At 32.1% G+C, this 25,850-nt stretch overlaps 3 protein-coding genes and 1 long non-coding RNA gene across 4 annotated transcripts; 1 reads left to right on the top strand and 3 right to left on the bottom strand.

Moving 5' to 3' along the window:
- Positions 1-1,831: 1,831 nt before the first annotated feature.
- hoxa10b (homeobox A10b) lies at positions 1,832-5,692 on the bottom strand. The gene is made up of 2 exons (XM_028818234.2): positions 4,338-5,692; positions 1,832-3,417 (listed from the first exon to the last, which is right to left on the bottom strand). The coding sequence occupies exons 1-2, from the start codon at positions 5,119-5,121 to the stop codon at positions 3,143-3,145; spliced, it is 1,059 nt and encodes a 352-aa protein (XP_028674067.1). The 5' UTR covers positions 5,122-5,692; the 3' UTR covers positions 1,832-3,142.
- A 4,572-nt stretch (positions 5,693-10,264) lies between these two features.
- hoxa11b (homeobox A11b) lies at positions 10,265-13,181 on the bottom strand. The gene is made up of 2 exons (XM_028818233.2): positions 12,425-13,181; positions 10,265-10,969 (listed from the first exon to the last, which is right to left on the bottom strand). The coding sequence occupies exons 1-2, from the start codon at positions 13,038-13,040 to the stop codon at positions 10,737-10,739; spliced, it is 849 nt and encodes a 282-aa protein (XP_028674066.1). The 5' UTR covers positions 13,041-13,181; the 3' UTR covers positions 10,265-10,736.
- A 1,119-nt stretch (positions 13,182-14,300) lies between these two features.
- On the top strand, positions 14,301-17,602 carry LOC127530070 (uncharacterized). The gene is made up of 2 exons (XR_007936603.1): positions 14,301-15,202; positions 16,950-17,602. It is a non-coding gene; the product is annotated as an uncharacterized LOC127530070 (long non-coding RNA).
- A 4,771-nt stretch (positions 17,603-22,373) lies between these two features.
- On the bottom strand, positions 22,374-24,651 carry hoxa13b (homeobox A13b). The gene is made up of 2 exons (XM_028818232.2): positions 23,930-24,651; positions 22,374-23,419 (listed from the first exon to the last, which is right to left on the bottom strand). Exons 1-2 carry the CDS (start codon positions 24,570-24,572, stop codon positions 23,178-23,180), a joined length of 885 nt encoding a protein of 294 aa, XP_028674065.1. The 5' UTR covers positions 24,573-24,651; the 3' UTR covers positions 22,374-23,177.
- Positions 24,652-25,850: the final 1,199 nt, after the last annotated feature.

Raw genomic sequence — 25,850 nt, 5'->3', positions numbered from 1 at the left:
GAGTGGAACAGCCACATATACGATTACTTTAACACATGCACCTTCAAAGCAGCTTTAGTATTTGAAATATTTCTACTACTGGGTTTAATCATGTGTAAATACACAGAAAAAATATCAAAAAGTAAATCAATGAATAAAGCCTTTAATACCATTCCTGGTTTTGACTTTCAACGATATGAATAGACTTCTTCGGCGAATTTATCCTAAACCTGACCTTGATCGTACTTATATTGACGAATACAAGCTGATCATATAAGTTATGTTTTATCCAAAGCACAAATATCTACGAAAATAAAGAAAAGAAACACTTCTTTGGATATACGCTCTGTACAGCTGCGAGGACGACTTTAACTGGAGCAATTAAGGCACTTTCGTGTTGTAGGGATTGAAAATGGAGCCCCAACAACATGAAACTACCTAAATCACATGCAGTCTTAAACACTTTCTTTCTTGCTTGCGCGATCAGAAGGTAACTATAAATAAAACTTATCAGTTGATATTGTGGTGATAGAATTAAAGAAAAAAACGGTATAAGCGATCATTTCGCTTTTATAAACAGTCAGCGTTATTTAGTGCATTATTCATTGGGGAAATCCGTGCTTTCAAAATAATTAAAAGATAAAAACAAAATTCAGCAGTTAAAAAAATTACATTAGGCACCTTTTACAAACAAAATCTGTACGTACCTTTTTGGTTGACCGTGTGCAGTGTTTTTAACCCTATTTTTTTTTTTTTTTACCTTTCACGAGAGACGTACATTGTTGAAGATATAATCCAACCAACTGCCATATTATTTTGTAGTGCCTGTACGTAAAGATCAAGGAAACAACAAAGCTTAAACCAAAAAAAAAAAAGCTATAGCTGAGCATAGTAATTGGCTTCCTTTCTGTCCAAGTTGCTTTCACTCAACAGAAACCACTCGCCCAAGACAGCAATAGTCTAGATATACTAGCAAGTCATAAAACTTAACAAAAGGAGACAAACCTTACAGCACCATTGCTATATGGCCTAGACAAATTACGACTGCCTAGGTAATATTTAAATAGATTGCAACAATAATTCCGGACTGTAAGGTAACTACTGTCATTGCAGACAAAAAGCGGAAACGCAGTAGCATTTATAGCTGGTAAAATAGCAAATGTTCAACTTAATGTGCATTTAATAAATATTATGTCCCCTGCTGTATTGGGATACTATTCAGTTCGCCTTCCTTTTTTGAGAATATATATATATATATATATATATATATATATATATATATATATATATACAGTATATATATATATATATATAGATAAATAAATAGATAGATAGATAGATAGATAGATAGATAGATAGATAGATAGATAGATAGATAGATAGATATAGATATATATACAATATATATATATAGATATACATATATATATATATATTGTTTTAAATGAGAATGTTTGAAGAACATTGATGTCTTGCATCACTCTAAATCACCTACAACGAAACATTTTATTAATACAACAATCATACCAGCTTTACAATAGATGCACTTTATACAAATGTGAACACTATAAAACTTTTTTCAGTGTTTATCATTTATTTATTTTAGACAAAGAGCATATCGACTTTATAACATTTTCTTGACTTTAATGAAAACACATCACGATAAAAAAAGATGTTTTGAATGGTATTTCACAGTATGGAATATCCAGCATAACTCTCAGAACCATAATAGCCTCGACAAAAATGCATTAATTTAATTTAAAATACATTAACCCAATTGGAAATGAAATAACGTATTTTGTGATTGTTTTAGCTACCATCACAAGTCATTAATGGAATTGTGTTAATAAACTATTCATACAACAAGAATTGTACATAAATGCCCACAGTTAGGTTCTTTTGCAAAGTAGGTTCTGTTATTTTTTAAACAAATTAGTACAAATTTTTAAGAATATATGCTACATTCACTCAAAGCATATCACTTTACATTATCCATCATTTTTAAAGTCTTAGTTATTAAATTATCCTTAATACAGTAAACAACAGAATAAGGCAAATACAAAGTAATTTTATTCTCCAATTGAGAAAAGAAATCCACGTACCAGTTTGTGGTGAAAAAGGTGCATATCATTTGCGCACACGCTATGTATAGTGTGTACATATATGTAATGAAGCACATACCTTTGTTTCTATGTATACAGTAAGTTTAACATTACCTTGAACATTGTTTTGACAAATGTCAAATCGTGCACCATGAATTTAATAAGTAATAAACTATATAATATCAGACATAAACAACGTAATTTGTATGCATAAACATATGCAAAAATGTTGTGAAAATACAATTGTGTAAACTGTTCACTATTTTATATAATTACTAATGTGTTCTTTGTAAATAATTGGGTAAGTCAAATAAATAAAGTGAATATCCATCATCCTCTTATTCATCCAAAATAATAAAGTAAAAATAAAAAAATCAACGAATACGTGTATTCATGTGCGTATAAAGTACATGTTTCAAAATATTTGCGTACAATAATTCGCACGCACACACAAATACGCAGACATACATTTTGCTGCAAGTTGACCTAGACATTCAATAGCAAACACATACGTGTCTATGGATGAGTAATGTTTGTCAAAGGTACAAGATGATTTCGTATTTAAATAGTAAATTATTTTAACAATATCCTAATCATGCCTCATATATTATGCCATTCGAGTTTGAATTAGATGTAAACGAAATGATTAAAATATACTTTTTCAGTTTCTGTAAATCGTTCTCTTTCTTCTACTTTGAAATCTGTTTGGTAATGATGGCAAAACGTGTACAATGCTAATGCGCTTTATACAACTGTCAAAAGGAAAAAAATGTAAACAAACATTGGTTCAGTTCAGCAAATAATGATTGTTATATATCATAGAAATTATATTATCCAAGTATTTTATTATTATTAATATTACTGTTGCTGCTGTTGTTTCTATCAATTCAAATATAGCATTATTATTATTACTACGGCTAATAATAATAATACTACTAATAATAGTAGTAGTAGTAATAATAATAATAATAATAATAACAATAAAATGAAGTCCGTAATTAACTTTTTTTTGAAAGAACAGCGTTTTTCTTACGAATTTGAGAAAAAGCTCCTTGAATTCATCAAGAAAAACTGAAATTCGAAGTAAGTTCTCGAATTCTATTTTCCCGGCTCATTTTCTTCAGTTTCATTCTTCTGTTCTGAAACCATATTTTAACTTGTCTATCAGTCAGATGGACACTGCGGCTGATCTCTAGGCGACGCTCTCGAGTCAGGTACATATTAAAAAGGAACTCTTTCTCAAGCTCCAGTGTCTGATGTTTTGTATAAGGACATCGTTTCTTCCTTCCACTTTTCGCTGTCAGCCAGTTTGCAGTGCTTTCATTTTTGGTTTCTCCTAGTGGAAAGTGAAAAAATAATATGTCAGTGGTTTTACTGTCGAAAAAAATATAAAATTAATAAACATTTCGTTCCCTGCACGAAGCCATATGGTTTTTGAACATTACCCATATCCTAACGGCTAGCGAATATCTAACAAGCTTTACATAAAGAGAAAACAACATACTGCTTATATTGCATTCACATATTAAAATAATTCAGTGCATTTATTTTCTGAGGAAACACAGTCCCCTTCACACACGCGCTATTAACAGAAAAACATTTGGTTTGCTGTTCATCTATATTAATATATTACTTACTGGTTTAATATAAATATAGAGAATACATTGAAAATACGCAGTAAAAAAAACTTTCATATTAAAAGTAATCCATTGTGGTTACTAATATACTATAAATCTTAAAGCTCATTAATTTGGCAAAGTTCACTTAACTATTGGTGTATATTGTATTTTTCTTATTAACTTTGTCACGTTAGGTTATGTAACTAAGAGGTAAAGTATTTTGTTTACAATGACAACACGCAAATGTGGTCATATATATAACACAAAAGTACGCTTTACATGCATACCTTTCAATAATGCAGCAGAACTGTCAATATTTATCAATGTTTATCAGTCAAATGTATCAATTTATAGTATATTGCTAATTTTTGTGCTCGACGGAAAATATGCACCTTTTACAAAACAACTGGCAATGTGTGTGTTTATTTTCTTATTGATATCAAATCACGATGCAACAAAAATGCTATAACTCTAAATATGTGATTATTCTATACTGCACTTACAGTAAATACCCTTAATTACTGCTGCACCCTAAAAGAAAGCAATTTACAGGTATAATGACTACTCCTTTGCCCAAGTCATTCTTACTGCCATACCTGGGCTTTTCCTTCGCACTCATAATGGATTATTGCCTTACCTTTGGCCGCTTTATCTGGACACGTTTTGGTGTTTGCTGTGGGATCTGGTGACGAGTCTCCTGTAGCTGAAGAAGCATGTAAATCGTCTTCTCTCTGTGAAGCGCACGTTAAAGTACCAGAAGACGCTTCTTCGCCCCCTCTCCTGATCGGCTCTGCAGACGTAGAAGAAGATGGGGGAGTATCAAAACCAGTCTGGGGCTGCAGTACAAACTGGGAAGACCCAGCATGATAAACCTTAGAAGTAGTGTAAGTCTGAGCAAGGCGGAAGTAACCTGGTACTGGTACCGTGCTAGTATCATTCCCGGAGCAGGATCCTGAGGTTAGCCTTGAGTACGAGAGATCCTCTGCTGTGGAAGCTTTAGGGCATTTTTCTGACTCGTAAATACAGTATGAATTCTCCTCTTTGATGTTCGGGGAAAAAGAACACGGCGCTACCTGCTGACTTGTAGGCTGATCCATGCGACACGGTCGTGGAGGATCTAACCAAACCTCCATGCCGGGCATGTAAGGGCTAGAAGTGGGCACCATAGTCTGAGGGGTACCCTCGTTCCTTTTGCCAAGCCCCGGAAAAAATCCACAGTTCGGAAGCCCGTAAGAGAGTTCAGAAGGTGGCGGCAAATAAACGCCACTACCCTGATAGTAACCCCCTCCTCCACCTCCTTCACCACGGCTGGCACTGATCAAGGAGTCCACTAAAAAAGAGTTTCCTACCGGGCTATCTGAGCATGACATTGTTGTGGTATAATTTGGCGAAGGAAGAAGATAGCCCTTTCTGGCTGACATTTCTTGTGCAAAACATGCTGAATATCATTACAGATACCCCCACTGCACGGTAGAAGCTGAGGGCCAATGAAAACCGGGACGAAGCAGCAGCTCCTCCCCATTGGAAGTAGGCAATGGCAGAGGTCAGATCTTTCTCTGCAGTCGGTATAGATAAAGGGAAGGAAAAATTAAACACGTTTACATCCTATCACTTCATTTGGCTATCTTCTGTAATAATATCTTTAGTAACGGGAAATTTTAATAAAGAACACTATTATATCCAAATTCAAAGTGTAGAAAACACTATTGATTAATACTGTAAGAAAAATGAAATTCTATCAGATACTATCTAAAACATTTAGTTGACACCTGTTTCTTTTATAATTGTTAATTATACAGATAATTCTATCAACTACATTATCAGTCAGGAAATTTTAATAGACTGATGCCGCATAAAGCAATCAATGACAAAATCCTAAGAATACGCTTTGAAAATCCAATTAGAAAACAGCGGTGTTCCAATGGGTAATTCTGTGTAGCAGGTTTAAAGCAAACTAACGTTGTACAAATTTTCCTACGTATAGACATTCCATTGTTTCATCATACGTTTGCTCAACATTTATTTTAAAGATTGGCATCGTCTGTTCCTTGTCCATGGAAGAGATTTACTGCCGCAAGAATTAACTCATAAAGTATTCCTTTTTTACTCCTACCACAAACATATTAATGACTACAGAGCATTCCAATAATGAATACATGTGGAAGGAGTGAAATGAAATTCGGAAAATGATGAAAAGTACATTTTCCATTTCAAGTCAACGGGTAATAACGCAGATATAGCAATTTGGCGGAATGGTTGACTGTATAAAAATATTAAGCTTTGACTGTTGCATTTTGTTGTTACTTTTAGAAAGTAATTGTTATACATTTGTAATATAGAGATTAAACATTGATAAATGCAAAACTATTCTTCTATCTATCTATCTATCTATCTATCTATCTATCTATCTATCTATCTATCTATCTATCTATCTATCTATCTATCTATCTATCTATCATAATGTGTGAAGTTCATACTGCTGGGAGGAGTTAAAAAAATAACTGAAGAGTTCAGTGAATTTTGTCGATACAAAGTTATTTTACTGTTATTTCAACTCTTACGTTCTGAAGCAAACGATCAATATCGTTTGACAGCACTTTATTATTATTATTATTATTATTGTTATGATTATTATTATTTACATTTAAACAGTTTTTCACTGTGCGTTGTGTAGTAGTAGTGCGCCAAATCGAGGCCATCTACAAAGTATTTTATGTTAAGTCTTGTTTAATAATAAGGTATATAAATGAAACTAACAGGGTTACTTTCTCCTAGGCGCCCATTCACTTAATTTCTTTTTCCAAATAATTTAAACATAATAAAATTTCAATCTGTACATATATATGAGTGCTACCTACACGATATTTTATGTTTATTTATAATTATACAACTTACAGAATATTCTTTTAACAGTTCATGTGTGTGATTGCACTAAACTGAACTCCATATCAAACAAGTCAAAAAGCTTTACTGCACATTAAGCACTAAGTACTTATCCACATACTTAGCGTTCTGCAACGTGAAACTTCCGCTTGAAATATAAGATCATTACTACAGACTAAACCTAGTGCAACAGCCAAACGCTTTAACATTTTTAATACAATAATTACACGTTTAAAATATACTATGAAAAAAAATCAGTCTACCGATTTAGAGATTCAGTTATTTATTAGATTAAAAAAATGTATTTAGACCCGAAAAAATGTTTACGAATGTCTTCTTCTGAACATTTTTTAAAATGCAACTCATTCAGCGGATTATTTCTTTATTAACTATGTCATTTGAACGGTTATATTGATGTTTTCTAATTTCAGACGGCTAGACAACAGACAAATTATCAAGGTATCATCGAATTGTTTTCCGAGACTGAGACTCCTCACTTCCATACGTATGCCAATGGGATCATTTCAAATAAGCTTACATGGTGTAGTGTAATAAAGAATTAGTGAGGAAAACAAACTACAAGAAAGAGAACGCACAAACCACTTAAACATTCTTACGTGTTAATTAACGTCGATTTATAAACAAGACCTAAATCACTTCAGATTATCTGATAGTTTAAGAGGCAAACCAATTTAAAAGTCGTATTGAACTAATACTAAAAATAGAATAGTACAATACAGAATAATTCACGTGCCCGAAGATGTAATAATCTCACAGTTTTCATGAGATGGTTTTCATGATTACAGTGTACATTTTTGGAACATGAAACGGAATTTTCATAACAACTTAACGAAGTTTCGAAAGAGTTTTGTTTTCCATTTTTATTTTTCAATATCAAATATAGAATGATTTAAAAAATGTACATTAATGTACAGAATTCCGTAACGCTTTAACACAGTAAAAGTTAACTCGTCAAAATAATTATATTTCACCTCCTAAAAGCATTAAAGATTATCTATCAATAGAAGAAACGTGTGCAGCCATTTCATGTAGAAATGTACATTTCTGTGTAATTTTACTGAACGCTATTCCTTTTTTAGTTCGTGTTTCTGTACAAGCAAAATCCATATTAACAATCTCTTTCCTTAGTTGCAGAAGGGCACACACATCATACTTTTGTTCATTGCGTATTTGTCATTCTTCAATAAAATATCTACCCGTCATTATATCAGAAGAAAAAAAATCAGTAATATTAATGTTTCACTTATTTCGGCGTGAAATCAAAGCAAGACCAATATAATTCATAAAATAAGTTCATTGTAGGCAAAAATTTGAAAAATCAATATGTACACATGTGAACACACATTTCATAAATATGTTTACGACGTTAATTTCTATAGATAGATAGATAGATAGATAGATAGATAGATAGATAGATAGATAGATAGATAGATAGATAGATAGATAGATAACCTTTCAGCGCTTGCAGAATCACGAAAAAGTGTTGTGTTTAAGTATGAGTAAGGGGGTGTGGAACAAAACAAAACCTTTGCGAGAAAGTTTTGGCCTTCGAAAGATTAACTTTTAATACATTTAACTTTACTCTATACTCACCTTACTTTCCGGTTAAGTCGATAGTGATTGTAGATTATATATTGCAATTTTTAAAATGGTTCCTTAGCAAAAGTAATCAGTTAGTTTTATATTGTACTTAGAAACAAAATACCCAATTGATTTCAACGGTCGAACGCAGAAAGTCCCTCTTTCAGGATTCTCCTTCAGCGGCTTTGACATTGATCTAAAGACTGCCACCCAGTGGTCAAATATCCGTAGATCCGGATTACTGAATATCCTTCCGATATCGAGAAAGAGAATATGGGCTCTCTTTTAAAGTCTCCAGACCAGTCAGTGGAATATGGCATTTACTGCCCTATTCGTTGTTTTTAACTCCTTAGAAACAGCTAATAACCTTGGTCTCAGACATTTTATTGCAGGCTCTCCAATTCTACAAATGCACCAGACTCAGACAGTTTTTATGACCAAGTTGCCACAGCAACACGGAGGATGTGTTGTAATTAGGTCGGGATTCCACAAACTCCAAGCGACGTGTTCAAAAGTGTGATCCTTGTGCTTTTTCATGTCAACAAATGTACAGTAATCCAAACATATGTTAAGTAGTTTTCAACATTTCTAGTTATTATTTTTTTTTACTTTAGTATATTACCAATGGGGCAAGACACGATGCATACTTTTCCATTTCAACTTTTTTACTGTGGTCCTGGTCCTAATCAAAATAATGTTTGTGCACTGAATAATGGGGGCAGGGTAGTTGTAGTTCGGCTCTGGAAAGTGGACAGTCTAATCTCTGTGTCGACTCCCACCCCCAAGGTTATAGGTGATGTTCATAGGAATATTGAAGTTCAATGCCAAATTAATATTATAACAATCTCATTGAAGTTGTCAGTAAACAGTTATTGAGTTACATCGCAAGGCAAAAAAAAGTTTAAGGTCTAAGGTGTTATGTTAATAATATCAGAAAAAATATTCACGAATCTTCAACATATTAACAACATGCAATATCTGATACTTCTACAAATGTGAGATATTTAAAATTAAAGTTCTGAAGAAGAAATGTCAAAAACGTAATATATGGAGAGGGAATTAAAATAATGAAGTAATGAGTACTTTTAAAACAGCTACCTGAATCAATGTTTGCATGTCTTTATGCTGTCGCCTTATAAGAGATATTCAATAAAATAGTTTGTTATACAATTTCGTCCCTTTATTCAGGTATTACTTCCAAATGAACATTCAATACTTTACATTGATACATGTGTTTCCATAATTTTGCTTATATTGGCATTGCTGTAAGACATGTTTTTAAGAACAAATAAGAAATTTCTCAAAATAAAATCTAGAATGAAACAATATATCTGAATACAGGTAAACTGGTTTGGGAAACAAAAGGTTAAAACGGATTAACAAATCATTTTAGATCAACAATGGTTTATAAAACATTAAATAACCAATAAACACAATCAATTATTACTTGTCTTAGAATACACCTGCGGCCTTTTTGTGCTTTTCTTATTAATTTATTTCCGCTCCGCTGCTTTTTAATACATTGTTCTGTCGTGAAAAAAGTACGGAATTGCTTTTATTTAATTTCAAATTAAATTTCCGAACGTTTCTTTATATTTGTCATTTTTATATTTATGTAGATTACAAAATTTGTAACTTTTCTAGAGCTAAAGTTAGTGTATGTCAAGTGAAGAAGACAAAATGCAAAATAACCCTAATATACATCTTTTCTGAAGATTTATGTAGAATACGAACAATTCAGTAATATAACATATATGTACATTGGTACATTGAACATTTGAAAAATTTCTTTCTTTTGTATCCTATAATCTTTTTACATAAATTATATTATTGAAAGTAATGTGCCGTTAAATGCAGTGCTAAGATTTGCAATTGCCAAAATATATCAACGTCCCTGTACAACCAGGATCGTTCTGAGAAATGTATGGTAATATTTATTTCCAGTAGCCTTCAATTATATAATTAATAGTTATGATTACAGAGCATTGTACTTCCTCAATACTGTAGTTGAACATCTTCTCTGTTAAAAAGTAGGTAACTCCAATGCATAAGTATTTTGGCAAGATCTTTTGTGGTTTCTTTCTTTCTTTTTTTTTTTTTATTCCAATAGTTGTAAAGTGTAACACTGGAAAAGACTGTATTCTTCAAAGATAATACATTTCTTAGGTTACCGATAAATGAAGTACACACAACTTACACAGGAGAAGACTTTCACATAATATCCACACACACGTATACACACCCACACACGGGCGCGCGCACGCGCACACATATATATGAAAATTGCAAAATTCAAACACACACCTACAACAATGCAATTTGCCGCGTCGTGGCCACGAGCTTGCCAAGTAAATGTTAAACCATAGTGAAAATGAAAAAATATTCCAGTTAATTTATTTTATATCAATAAAAGGTAACTTTACAATTGCTGTACTTTTTAAATTGTATTTTCATGATTGGTTTTATGAGCAAGCAGGATCTGAAATTAGTCACTGAGCCCCAGATATTGTCACATATAGAAAACAAATCTCATTTTGTAGTTGGAGAAATCTTAAAGCAGAGGGTTTGCAGTGTAATACTGTAAACGGTCTCTATTCAGTTTCTTCTCTTTCATCCTTCTATTCTGAAACCAGATTTTTACTTGGCGGTCGGTGAGGTTGAGCATTCGCGACAACTGGAGTCGCTTCTCTTTGTTAATATAAACGCTAAAAAAAAATTCTCTTTCCAGCTCTCGAATTTGATATTTTGTGTAAGGGCACCTCTTCTTTCGAGTTCGTTGGCCACCTAAAAAAAAGGGACAACAAAAAATCATGATTTGAAATTAATTGTTTTCAAAACCAGTTCAAATATGGTCAACACCATGGATCCACAAAAAAAACTTAAGATTAAGATAAAATATTGTAGAGACTTGTAATGATCAAATACGTATTACCATCAATGTAATAAAAGAAAGTGTTGCCGCGTTTCCCGATGTATTGCTTAAAGAAATACTTTTGGAAATTTAAATATTTTGTAGAATATATAAACAACGACTATTTTATTTACAGCATGTAAAAATGTCTTAATTCTGAGTTATTTCAGACATTTTAACAATAAATCAGAATGTATTTTTTTGTTTCAAAGCAGTCAAATGATATTTACACTATATAAAGCTCGCTAGACTGAAGAGGCATCTATAAGTATAAACTAATGTACACTCACCTGTCACAATTTAGTAAATATACTTAAATCGAAGTGGTAAAATTATTTTCATTCATTAATAAAATGTAGGTAATTAGGCAAGAATTTACTTTCTATTATGATGTATATCCAAGTAAGTGAGTATATTCCACTTCCAAAAATGAACTTCACCATGAAATAACTATTAATAGTCATTAGCGAAACCTTAAAGGAATAAATCCAAAATATGACTTTGCATTTGTACAACTTCAGTTTTCCATTTTATACACAATGTAAAACAATCAGATGCCAGATATAACAATTTTTGTGTAATTTATTAATTTATTAATAACACAGAATCTCGACATAAACATGGAGAAATCATTGCACACTACAAGGCTTTCCCAGCAGCAAAACGTTTTCTGTATGTACAATTTAAGCACTTGACTAGCACATACATTAATTCTTAAGTAATAGACGTTAAGCTTTGAGAAAAAAGTTGCTAATGTAATTTTTGCCCTAACAGTTAATCACAAATGATAAATATTAGTTAATACATTGAAATTAGAAGTAACAATCAGAAATATGATCAACAAAAACTAAATTGCTTATGATAAGACGGTTAAATAAAACAGTATTCAAATCCTGTAGTATTTTATTATTCTTTGCTGTGTGTGTTTGTCTGCCAATACTTCATAAAGTCGTATGGGCTGGTGCTATTAATAGATTTTTTTCTAGGAGTTAGCACGTGTACTGAACAGATGAACTCAAGATCTGCAGAGAATTTGTTATTGTTGTAAAAATATCACACATTAGTTTGTTAGCTTCAATGCACTCCTATACTTTTAAAAGCATTTTATATCTATACGTTCGTTTTAAGACGGCGATTGGCCTGAGGTATTTCACGGCCAATTTCAATCCCTAAACACGTGATCTAGCAGTTATAACAAAGTTTTGTTGGGGAGATGTAGAGGCCCTCTATAAACCTTATATGCTTATAAAACAGCATATAAAAATTTTAACAACGCCGCGCAAGATTACAAACTTTCTCTCATAACCGGGCGCTGTCTTTATACGTACTGCTGCTGTGAGATTTCTCCTCATTGTTGCCGGAAGAGGATTCGGGACTGCTGTTTTCTTCTCGCCGTTCTTTTTCCTCTGTCATGCGGCAAGTCTCAGAGTTGGGCATTGCAGCGGCAGGTAATTTGCTGGAGTTTTTGTCCCCGGAGAAGTCGGGTGACGGGTTTTCTCCATTTCCGTAAGCCGTCTCGAAAAACTGGTCAAAAACTTGGGGCAGAACCCCGTTTCTTCCAACGCTGCTGTAGAAATTGGACGGAGGATTGGAGCTTGCATGGTAGACAGTAGAGTTGTTTTTCGCGTACATTTCTCCCATGTTAGAAGGAGCGGTAGTCAAACAGTCCCTGTGCATAATATCCTCTGCAGAATAGCAATGGGACAAATTGCTTCTGTGATGCCATTTACTGGATGTGTCAATGGCATAGTCCCTGAAGGTTACTTCTCTCACAGGTTGAACCTGGGGTAGGTTAGACGAGTAAGAGTACGTCATAGGGCGAGAAGACGGGGTTTGGGGTAAAAAAGAAGGGAGGCTGGAGAAATCAGGAGCCGACACGTAGTAAGTACAACTGGGTAAGTACATGTTTGAGCCAACTGAAACCCGCTCATCAAAATCCATCATTGCGCCGGCCTCTCCGCAAAAGCTTTTCTTAACATCGTTCGTCTACTGTGCTGCTCCTGCCTCTTTGAAGCAGATCCGCGGAGTAAAAATTTGGAGACGTAAGCTGACGTGGAGATCCATCTCCATCCATTACAGGGAGGTGCGGGTCATGTGACCAGATGCAGAAATTGACAGATTTTGAAAGTGTATGTATGCGTGCAAGGGAGGGGGGTGCGCGAGGGGTAGGTTTATATTTAAAATATCTTTGACGATTTTCTCTGGATTTTAAGTTTGTAGTTGCATATTATAAATGTAAATATATATTGCAAGACGAAGCTAAGGGCGATAGGGAAAAAGTATATAACGACAGCAACAAGCCTTTAATGGAGCTTTACACGTGTTCTTAAAAAGCTGCATGGCTAACACGAAGCGAACGACTTATCTGCCATTGGTTTCTGAATATATCTATGAGGAGTTTATACGCATGTCGGCATAAAAATATTTTTTGATTGTATATGTACTTGGTTTGAGAATGAAGGATACGCAATAAGCACCCAGATGTAAAAGTGACGGTTCTCTAATAAAGGATAATAAATGATAACACTGAATTTTTAAATATAAAACATATAATACAGATGCTGTTCATAAGCTTTGATCCTCATGGCATCGTTAATACGCATTTTCTTTTTTGTTTTTTATACAGAGAACATACGTTAAAAAATGTACATTTTGCGAAAACATTCAATATGAGACGTTCATTTCAGTACAGATCACGTTCAGGTTCAATTCCAGTACCATACTGAACAGACACACAAATACCATGTTACATGGATTGCTTCAGTATGACTTAAACAGGCATTAAAAGGGTTAAGTCAATTTAAAACAAAATTTCTGATATTTTCATTAGCATTTCGAACAATGGACGCAAAATGGCCACGCTACTTGATATTTGAGTTTCTTTATGAATATCTATGAATAACTCAAACAAAAGAAAACCAGTGACATAATTTATATAAGGAAAACAGTGTATAGGTTTCCGTCGCGGAAAAAAAAGGAAAATTCTCTTATAATTAAGTATGAAGAAGCAAGATACCAAATTAGCCTTTTTTGTAGAATTCACAAATTACAGTAGTGTATGAAATGAGAATAGCGTCTGATAAATTATGAACAACATATCTTCACATCAGCTAGATGATGCGGCAAACTTTACGATTTACATTACGAAAATGAATTTTTCCTTACAGATGTTTGTAAACTCAGCAATGCTTGTTGTAAACGGTCGGAATCTGCAAAACTGAAATAGTTCAATTTATCAAAACTGTATATTAAATATGTACCGGTACTGTATATTCTAATATAAAAGCACACTCTCAAAGCATTTTCGTAAATGTATATTGCGAATAAATAACCGGTACTTATAATTTATCTTATTTAAAATTTTAATAACACTTTATTGATTCTGCAAATACATTTACACTTTCAGTTGCTTTACTCTTTACTTACTGATTTTAAACATGCAGCAAATCTCTAATTCCTTTGTTCATGCCTGCCATGTTGCGAAAGGGCCTACATTGGTCCTACGGCTTTTATGTGATTAAAGGTACTGAGTTTGTGTATGTATCTTGCGCTGGTTAAAATGAATCGTTACACATAAATAAAGACAACTACAATAACATAATATTAATGGCTGAATAGTTTCTTAAATAAAATGCTTATTTTTACGACTAGCTTTCTTTTTCTTTTTGAAATAATTTTTTGGCTAGCTTTGCATTTATGAAAGCTAATTTTGCAGGAATTTTAATTTTGAATCTAATGTATGTGTATTGTTTGCGTGTTAACAAATTAGACGTTATGACAATTTTTGAAATATTTTGATAACTCAGACACTCAAAAGTAGCTCTCATCTCGGCGTCACGCCCCGCCTCTTTGTGACTGCAAACACATTCTTGCACTTGTATTCCTGCTTTCAAGCCATAATTGAACACAGGGCTGCAACAAAACCCAAAAACAGGACTGGACTGACCTGCGGTTTTATTGCACTTTTGGCAATCAACTTCAGCTTTTGTCGGGAGAGACGCGAAGAAGCTGACCAAGGGCGATCTTGAAACGCCACCTACATAGTTCTCAAGATGCTGAGATCAGTGTCGAGGCCCAAGTTAAGAGGATAGAAAACACACAACAAGGTATTTTTAAAATGTCTGTTTTCAGATGCTATTATTAAACAATCTTTACTATGATTATGTTGTTCAAGTTTACTCCACATATTTCTCTTAAATGCAAATAAAATATTTTTTTATTTTTTTACCATTATGAAATAATTCGTTGGTTTTTGTTAGAATATACATTTACAAATGGGTGAACGTATAGAAACAGTTGTATAAGTGCAAAGAGTTATTAGTGAGGTATTATAAAAAATGTAAAAGTACATTATACTAAGAATGAAATAAAATACAATTAATTAATCATTTCTAAAAAAACAAAACTGACATTATCTAGCGATAAAAATCGTCACCATAATAGTTTACTTTTCCTGAAAGAATTCATTATGAATCCCCACCCGTAATGTCCAGTTTGTAATAGCTGATTTTATGAAACAACCGTAGACTTCAAGTTCGAGCAGTCCTACACAAGAGACTGGCCACGATTGTCTATGGACATCACTATAAGTGCCGACACCCATTATTGTTTTTTGTTTTTTTTCTTTAATAATTTCATGGTTGTGTATTCAGTAATTAACGTTATGTTAGAGACTTTTTCATATGAGTCTACAGACTTTTTATCAATAGTCGTTCATCTAAAGGAGAACGCTGAGAAACATACGCTTCCATGTCTATTTAAAAATGGTAAAAAAGATAAGAAATGTTGAATTTTTTAACATGTTCAAACGTTACATTTAAATTTCTTAAGTTTGTCAATTGCTTAATTACAGATGTGAATGTTGTTATTATTATTGTTAGTAGTAGTTTTTCAATTTAATATCATGTGATGGTTACAGGGTTCAACATACATGGGATTTGTTTACAGAAATTCGGTGAAAATATAAGCAATAATGTAATCCTCCAATTTATTCTTGAATAGTAGTAGTAGTAGTAGTAGTAGTAGTAGTAGTAGTAGTAGTAGCAGCAACAGTAGCAGTAGTAGTGTATTTACTGGTAGAAAAAGGAAAGAGAAGGAAGAGGTGTAAGCGGAGGACGAGGAAGAAGAGGAAAAAGAGCAGAAACTGCAAATACTATTGTTACCAGTATTACCAGTATAAATAATATGAAAGAAGCCATGAAGATTGGGTATTTTATGATTCGAAATTAGAAGCACACAAAAACCACAAATTATTTCATGAATACGAGCCCGAAATTTAAACCTTCAAAAAGACAAATGTAAAAATACACAAACTGATAGTATTCTGTACTATCGTCATTTTCAGGTAGAGGTATTAAATGTTCATTATTGCATTTTTTTAACTTTGATGTAAAATTTATAACACATGTTTTTCTAACGCCATTTATTTCTGAAGTCAATTAATTGGTTTTACAGTTAGTTGCTTTTCTTTCCGGTTATGCCTCTTGTTTTTATTTATACAACAAGACACAAAATTTGAGGAATGCTTTTTACGGAGTTTACCTTATCATGAAAACCTTTATTGTAATGCATGTTAACATTTTCATTAAAATAATATCTACTAAGAATAAACTCAAAATCATAAACTAATAGTCCTATTTATTATTATGTCAAGTATGTTTCTTAGTTTATGCAGTACTATAAATATTTAGATATATCACGATTAAAGGCTACCATAAATACATTTTTGTTACTTCAATACACTATTTGCACATTACTTTATTTTAATGAGCATTGTTGAAATAAGTGATATCATAGAATTTGTGTGACGGTTTTTTTGAACCCGATAATAATCTTCAGTGTTTCTCCACACAGGCACAAAGGACAGCATTTGGATCAACAGGAGAACTTGGACCAATGAAGCTGTATGCTAATCAAACTACATAATCCCACAGATGAACTGCATTTGTATTTTGTGTAAAATGCATAGCAGTATCATTAATATCAATTTAATTAAGAAACGTTTTTCAAAAGTCATACAGAGTAAAACATTTTTAAAATACATTTAGTGAAGTCACATTTACAAATCTTTGAGAAAATTTAAGTAGCATTCAGTAATTTTCAAACTGCAAGGAATTCTATTTTTTTTTTAATAAAAGTGGGGGTTTTTTCTTATGAAATAGAACATTTGCAGTATATTCATCATGAAAAAATGCATTGTATTAAAATTAATTTGGGAAATGCAGAATCATTAAAATATTAATTAAGGAATGGTATGTCGTTGGTCAATCAGTTGCCAAGTTGTTTTTTGCTTTAATAGAATTCATTTCATTTCTTATTTTTCTGTTTATTTGGGATAACAAGAATAAGAAATGTAAATATTAGGAATTTAATGCTTTAATATTGTACAGATAGGTTGTTAAATTCTGTATCATGCGATAACTTAAAAATTGTTTTTAAACTTCACTGTTTACTTTGATCGGGTTTGAGCTAATAAAGAGAATAAAGTTAATGGATTTGTTCAAGAAGTTTTCAAGTATTCTGTTCGCTCATGTCGTTGTCTTTTGTTCATTACATGTATCACCAAGTTGTATTTATTTATTTTAAACAAAGAATACACTGCACCATTAAAAAAGGAGAAAAAAAAACTAAGCAGATTTCTGTTAAAGAAAGAATATCGTGGATGTTTTATTCAATTGGCCGTAAGATCTGGCATCTCCCGAACAGTCTTGTTGTTCAAGAGAAATTAATTGTAAGTTAACTATACGCATGTTACCTTTTATACAATCACACATTAAAGAAACTAGCTTTCGTAAAGGTTTGCTGCCTCTTTAGTTGCTAAATTTTGTATTGTTTAATAACATCAATGATACTGTAGTTAATAAACTGTAAGTGCTACTGTTATATTTAATATACCCGAAAGATTACTGACACCAAATTGAAGTAACTCAGAAACGTAAAACATCATCGAACTTAGGTTTTGAAATCTCGAAAACGATTGCTGAGCATTTATACTTTGTAAAAGCGAAAGTTCCTGTCCGATATATAAAAATACGCATATCAACAAGAAACGGGTAAATATGAAGTGAAAAACATAAAAATATATTGGAAGTAATAAGCCGAGAATCATGTATTTTCATTGTTTTGTGCTTTGTTTTCACAGCTAATCTGTCATATTTTTTGTTTCCCTTGCCCTCCGTGTTAATATATTGTCACTTACCAAGTAAGGCATGTAATTTTAAATGATGTTATAAACATTGTTTTTAGAATAAGCTGACTCGTGACGGAGGAATATGTATAGGCAAGAAATTATTTAATTAAGCAAAAATAATAGATAGATAGATAGATAGATAGATAGATAGATAGATAGATAGATAGATAGATAGATAGATAGATATTTTTAAAAAATATAAAAAATATATATCACATAGAGAAATTAAAAAAACAATGAAGTAATAAAACTTTTACATTTATATATTTATTATTATATATATTATAATAATTTTCACATCAGTAACATCTGATCTGAACAGATCTGAACACTCCATCACCTAAATTAATTTTAAATTCCATTGTAGAAACATTATAGATAAACACATATATCCTATATAATTTAGGCAATAGTCACTGAAGTTTATTTTTTTCTTTTCTTTTATTCATTTTGCAGATAGTTTATATAATCAAATCACTATAACGCTATTGCATAAATGACCCACATTTGAATGTTACTGCATACGTTTATTATACATGAAATGAAATACGCATAAAATAAATGCAGGTATGCAGAAAAAGTAATACCACTGCATTGCACATATTATAATTTAAATTATTTAAATTATGATTATTTTTGTGTTATTTTTGTGTTAATGTGTATATTGAAATATCCCATTTGTACTACACTGTAATAACATTTATTACCTTAAGATGGCAGCACACGCAAAAGTAATAATAGCACATCGGCTTGGACAATTGACTTACAAGACTTAGAATTGTAATACTGTAGATACTTTCCGTTCTATATTGTAATATAACACATTCAAATGTAAGCAAATAAAACATTATTAAAACATTAAAAACGAGTCCATGTTTTATTTTTTTAGAGTTGCTTACACGTCAATGTGAATACTTGCGCATAATAATTATACTATTTACTGCGTGACTCCAATAGGAACAGTGAATTTGACTGTTTAGATATAAATATTCAGTTTGTCTTAAAGATAAGTCCTATAAGCTAATGGGACAAAATCGTGTACTGTTGACATGAGGCGCTTTGTTATTAAAAGCAATAATATTATTCTGAAAGCTAATAAGTTAATACCATTCGCAAATAATCGAGCTGCGGTTTATTGTACAGAATGCCTGTTCTGTATTTAATCTGTGGACTGAGATAGGTTTTTTTGCAATTTAGATACACATTTTGTTGTCGTCGGGCTATTCAACTTTGCATATTTTGCACATAGGGGATACCTAAAATATCATGTATGCAATTAAAGTATTTTAGGCAAGTAAAGAATAATTTTAGTATCTATTCAAGCATTGCATATTGTTTTCTTTGTTAAGTTGTGTTTCGGATTTCTTTCTTACAAATTGTGCTCTCAATAATAATTCAAGTTCCTTTATATAGACATTGTACAATATATATAATGTGTGTTAAAAATGTTTGCAACAACGGGAATAAATTCTCATAGTAATCTTTTATTTAGTCTGTTCTCATTTATTTTGTTTTTCCATCATCTCAATGGGCATATTATCAAACCAGTGTATTATTAGTCACACAAACATTTTATCCCCTGCACGCTTTTTAACAAGAACTTAATGACAAACACGTTTAGGGAAATAAAACGATGTAGCTCTTATTTTAGTTAACAGTATTTTTGTGATTTAGTATGTCCACAATTCAACAGGACACTGTGCTGTCTTTCAAAGTCGACCTACTAAACATTAATTCACAGTAAAAGTATATGGATCGTTCAAATTTTGTAAATCCAATTCATATACAAATAACACATCATTACGAAAATCAATGTACCCCTACTTGTTTAAATTCTAATTGTTTAATCAGTTTAAAAGGAAAAAGCTACCTAAATTATTTATCTGTTAAGCTAATCATGAATGGATTTTTTAATGAAATCCAAAGCGCACTTGAAAGGTACGTATAGGAAACAGATATATAAATCAATCAACTTAAAATATAATTAATGTATAAAAATACATGTACATGCTGACAATTGTATCAAAACTCTCTCATAAATCGTAAAATGTTATGAAATATGTTTTCATAGCTACAGCATCTATCTATCTATCTATCGATCTATCTATCTATCTTATTGGAAATACCGCGTGAATTGCCAAAACTAGGGCAAATTTCTTTTTCTGTTTTAAAATAATTTAAAATTCATTTACACTGAAAGCACGAGGGGGGAAAGGTTTAATTTTAGCGTTGGGAAGAAAAGATTTGCTAATTCTGACGGAGAGGTACTCCGCGTGTTGATATTTCCTCCTTTAAATCAGTTTAAAAATCAAATAAGGCCAAGCAGCGGGCAGGGATTTAATTTGCGTGTATTTTATTGTCACATTAATCGATACTATAATTTGTTTCAAAATATATTTCAGTTGTAAAAGAACAGAATAAAATACTTAAAGGAGTACTTTAATTGGTGTGACCAACAAATGCACTATTTACAGTAAAAATGTGTGAATGAATAACAATCTGTCTAGCGTGTTTACAGCTAATCAACAAATTTCTTATAATATGGCATACACATAGCAATAATTTCCAAATCATTTTTAATCATATTTACGTTACGCACGTTGAAGTAAAAATATATAATATTCTAGAAATTGCTTTTATAAATGAAAATCTCAAGGTTTTTCAAAATTCGACACTAGTCTAAATGAACGTTTTTATTTTACTGTATCAAAGCACCGTTTTGTTCTGATATTGTAATGTGTTCTGAATTATTTTATCATTGCTACAACAGAAATGGGGTGATGTAAAAATATTAAAATATAGTTCAAAATTTTTTTTTATCGTTAAGGTCTACTAACCAATTCTGAAGAATTAAAATTATAAACACCATATACTGCTAGCATAAGGCAAATTACAATACAAACTTTACAAATGTATCTAAAATATTAAAAGATATATAAAAATGTCAAGATATTTGCATCGGCTTGAAGCTTCATGTCATTAACTAAACTGGAAAAAAAACAATGTGTATAACGAAATAATGTATAATTGTATATAGTAGTTGTATAATATTGTATAATCAAGAAATAATCCTACCATACATTGTACACTTCAGATATTATCACTTGGAACACCTTGGATTACCTTTAATTTAGTAATGAATTACATCATTTCGAATAATATATATATATATATATATATATATATATATATATATATATATATATATATATATATATATATATATATATATATATACGCACGCGCACACTCACACACACAGTATATGCTTTGCATAACACAAATTCATGTTGCAAATACATTGAATTGACGCAAGGTGGCACGCTTGCTTCAACAATCCCTGCCATGTCTATTCATTAACTACTATAACAGTCAAGGTCAAAGGCTCTTTTTTCATTCAAGGTCAAGGTTTAAAGTTACCCTAACCATGCCACTTAATCAAATAGTTTCCATTTCCCGCGCGATCCCTTTTATGTGTTTCGTACACTAGGTAAATATTAATGTTAGAGCCTTTCCAACAAGACTGTATTTAATGGTTCTCAAACTAGGCTGTAAATGTATGGGCCTGCCTTTTTTAATATTACGACCCATTGTTAGGCTTTAATCAGAACACATATGTGTTACGTGTAAAGTATTCTTTTCTTGTAATTAAGAATCTACTAAATATATGAACATGACTGTTTTGAGACTACAAATTGACTATTTTGCGGATATTGCGCAGTTAAAAAATGACGTAAACGCACATGTATATATTTTGGTACGTTTATGCATGTGCGTGCGCTCTTGTGTGTATACGTTGACTTTAATGGATTCGAACAGATTTGTTAATAAGATCACTGAAAATCTTATTAGCCACAGTTTAAAGTTTAGTCAAAACATGGAATAAGAAATTTGACAGTTTTAGACACTGACACCATTTTGTTCAAAAAAATCTCTTCAGTTTATGATTGCTGTTCACTCCGACAGTGTCATAGGATAACTCTCCTGTATGCACTTGTGTATTTAGGCAAAATATCATACATCTCACGTTTTCGTACAGATAGATGACACTGACAGCAAAGAAAGGAGACACTGAAAGTACAGGGGAATGGACAGAATATTCTTTGAATTTATTATTTTCTTTGCTTAGATATTCAACATGATTTATATAGGCAACCTGTCAGAAGCATTTTTTACATTTGGTACTCGTTTATTCATAGATATTTTTAAAACAGTGAAACAATAATACCAACATTTTATCAATAAAGTATAATGAAGTCATCAACTTGTGAAATATTATGTAATTTATAATTATGAAATTGTACAGAATGTAGAATGATATTTTCAATAGCTGAAAAACTCAAGTTGAAAAACTGCCTCTTTCATAAAAAGTTAAGCTTTTATATATTTAACACATGCTTTTGTGATTAACGCAAATGAAATCTATTTCAGTGCCCATTAAATAATCTGTTTCCACTTAAAAAAAGAATGAGTGTATAAATGCATATTTTATACTTTTCTAAGACTGAAAAATTACCTGAGCATTAACAACCATGCAGTACAGATCAGTACATATTTTAACTGTACAATATTTAATACCCCCTTATTTCTACATGCTTTGTGAAATATAATACAAATGTAGTTACAAACTAACCATAGAAGCTTGAAGCTTTTTAATATATTTACATCAATTGTTCAGGTTTCTACAGCAATTGCGTAACCTTGTGTGTGTTTGTTTTTCTCTTTTACGACGTTACCTTTGGAACACTTCAGAGAACAATATTTTCTTCATATTTACCTATGAAACTGAAGTTAACAGACACTGCTGGAGAGAACTGTGTACATTTAGTATTTTGTTTTGTTGGTCACTTTTTAAGTTAATTTGTCCATGGTGACATCGTATCATCGTATCGCTAGCTTGTCTTTAGCTTATTAACAACTTTCTTCTCTTTTACTCTCCGGTTCTGAAACCAAATTGTGACTTGTCTTTCCGACAAGTTAGTAGTAGCCGATATTCTTCTTCGCTTGTCCTTCGTAATGAATTTGTTGGTCGCGTATTCCCTCTCGAGTTCTTTAAGCTGCACCTTAGTATAAGGAACTCGTTTTTTTCTTCCTCGACGAAATGAATTTGCATCCCCAGGGTGTGTGACAACCTCTAGATAAATAAATAAATAAATAAATAAATAAATAAATATCGACGGTCCGTATTATTTCCAAATCATAATAGCACATGCTCTAACAAACTATATCAAGTACAGGTAAATCAGAGTCATAATTTAAGGAAAACACTTCGGTTTTAATAAGTCCTGGTCAATTTTAGGCGTATGCATTATACTTCACACCCAATTACTCCCATTACAATAATATTTTCAAAATTTACAGTAAATGTTTACTCTTATCCCAACTAAGAAAAAAACAGAACTCCTTACGTTTTGCTCCACTTCTAACTGCGTTACAACGTAGAATTGACTTCTATACCTTCACAATATACAGAAAACTTTTATTACTTTCTTCTTTGTCTGTCACTGAGCACCGCATAAAACTTTTTTACTTTTAGTTATGGCGATAAACTAAACCACTAATAAAATATTCCTAATCTCAAATACAGTATGGATGCAACCCTCCTACTTTCCCCTTCCCCCATATCCATACAATTTACCATTACCTTGCATCGTGGATTTCCAGAGATGTGATGGCTGGGTTTGTTCTTTAGAGCAGTAAACTTGCCCGTTCCACCCATTTGTGATCGCCCAAGGCTGGTAACTTTCCATTGGCAACAATGTATCATGCCTCGGCTCTCCAGGGCCGCTAATAGTCGGGACTACCGGAACATCTAAGTAGCTCGGTACGTGCTGATATGGGCTAGTAGTATAGCCCTGGTAAAAAGCCAGTTCTTTTGCTCTAGACGTGAATTCTTCTCCGGAGACTGATGTATCCATGTACTTTTCTGCATAGGCTGAAGGCTGTGCACAGGATCTAATGCTACTCTGATGTGCCATCCTGCAAGGATAATAGCCGCTGCCAAAGTATCCATACGGAAGAGAAGCACTAGAAGAACTCTGAGCTGCAGAACAGGGGCTACACTGTTTGACAGGTTCAGCAATGCCAGAAGCTGACACTTCACTCGATGTATAAGCAGTGCTAGGAGCCAGGGATGCAGGATGGGCCATCAGATTCCTGCATTGGTTCGCAGCAAAGTTGCCTCCCGCAAATCCGTCCATGTTTTTATTCACTTCATCTAAACCGTTGTCGTAAAGGAACATCACCGGGTCAATCCAGCGTGGATGTAGTAGTAATGACGCTGTCATAGCACGTCCAACATTGAGACTTCTGGCTCTTTTTAAAAAGCCTCAAGACTGAAAAAAGAGATACTGAATCTCAGGGACTTACCAGCACTGACGCGCCTGTGTACATTAAGGAGAAGAAATCATTGGCTGAGGCAAGCCACGTGATATGCAAAGTAGATGATAAAGAGTTCAAGAATAAAGTGCAGATAATTAAATTTTGCACCAAATGTTGAGCTCTGTTACTGATCTACTGAAGTTCGAGGTGTTTTGACTTAGCACAGTTTTGAAAGAAAAATCCCTGCAGGCGTTAATGTACCCATCGTCCAATCATCCAAGGGGACGTAAAGGCTTCTGTATGTAGACTGAAAAAGACATTTTAGCATGTTTCAACAGAAAAATCTGTTTTCTTCTTTGCATTCTTTTGCTTGATAATAATAATAATAATAATAATAATAATAATAATGTTAACTATTAACTGCGTTCCTCCTATACATAAAACAGAAGACAGGATAGATAGATAGATAGATAGATAGATAGATAGATAGATAGATAGATAGATAGATATGACCATAACCTTTATTAAATAATAAAGTTATAGCCGTGTGTAATTTATTAATTTAGAACAAAACTGATTACCTGCTGCATGCTGTATTCAATAGCAATGCACTTAGTGACAAATATTACTAATAAATCGGGTTTATTTTTTTGTTGTATTTGTCATTTCATATAGAAATTTGATTATAAAAGTTTGATTATAAATAAGATATATTTAAAGAATGTTCTGGAATTGTTAATTTTCATGTTGGAAATCAATATAAATATACCATTTATAACAAGGAGTGATAATTTATTTATAGCATTGGTTTGACAAGTTTGTACTTGTATCTTTCATTCTAACGTTAAGTATTGTTAACGTAATAATCTGACAGATTATTAAATTAGTTTACACGTTTCTCTTGGTTTTTTTTTGTAAAGAGATGCCAAAGTTTAACTTAAAAACATAGAATAACTGTGTGACTGTCTAAAAAAGTTTTATAAATGTCTCGGTACATAGTTATAAAAAATATTCTTTAAAGCGTTACATATTAAAATGTGAAGTTAGATATATATCTATTTAAACGGTATTAGAATAATTCAGAAACACATTTTTGGTTTGCAGTCTGTCATCACCAGATTTCACGTTTTTATTTAAGCATGAAATTTTGAAGTAAATGACCATTTTATAACTACTAGAGTTACATAGAATATTAGTTCCTTCCTAGTTTTAATTTACGTTTTCACAAAATAATGTTAGTGTTA

This window comes from Erpetoichthys calabaricus, chromosome 13 (genome assembly GCF_900747795.2).
Source record: "Erpetoichthys calabaricus chromosome 13, fErpCal1.3, whole genome shotgun sequence".
Classification (NCBI taxonomy): domain Eukaryota; kingdom Metazoa; phylum Chordata; class Cladistia; order Polypteriformes; family Polypteridae; genus Erpetoichthys; species Erpetoichthys calabaricus.
This window is presented reverse-complemented; position numbering and strand designations above follow the sequence as displayed.

What these genes read in the sequence shown, in the direction of transcription:
- hoxa10b (XM_028818234.2), bottom strand. Translation starts at nt 5,121, where the DNA reads ATGTCAGCCAGAAAGGGCTATCTTCTTCCTTCGCCAAATTATACCACA. An exon ending in TCCAGATAAAGCGGCCAAAG is followed by an intron (nt 3,418 to 4,337) that starts GTAAGGCAATAA and finishes ACTTTCCACTAG; the next exon opens with GAGAAACCAAAAATGAAAGC.
- hoxa11b (XM_028818233.2), bottom strand. Translation starts at nt 13,040, where the DNA reads ATGATGGATTTTGATGAGCGGGTTTCAGTTGGCTCAAACATGTACTTA. An exon ending in GGAGAAATCTCACAGCAGCA is followed by an intron (nt 10,970 to 12,424) that starts GTACGTATAAAG and finishes CCTTTTTTTTAG; the next exon opens with GTGGCCAACGAACTCGAAAG.
- hoxa13b (XM_028818232.2), bottom strand. Translation starts at nt 24,572, where the DNA reads ATGACAGCGTCATTACTACTACATCCACGCTGGATTGACCCGGTGATG. An exon ending in CTGGAAATCCACGATGCAAG is followed by an intron (nt 23,420 to 23,929) that starts GTAATGGTAAAT and finishes TTATTTATCTAG; the next exon opens with AGGTTGTCACACACCCTGGG.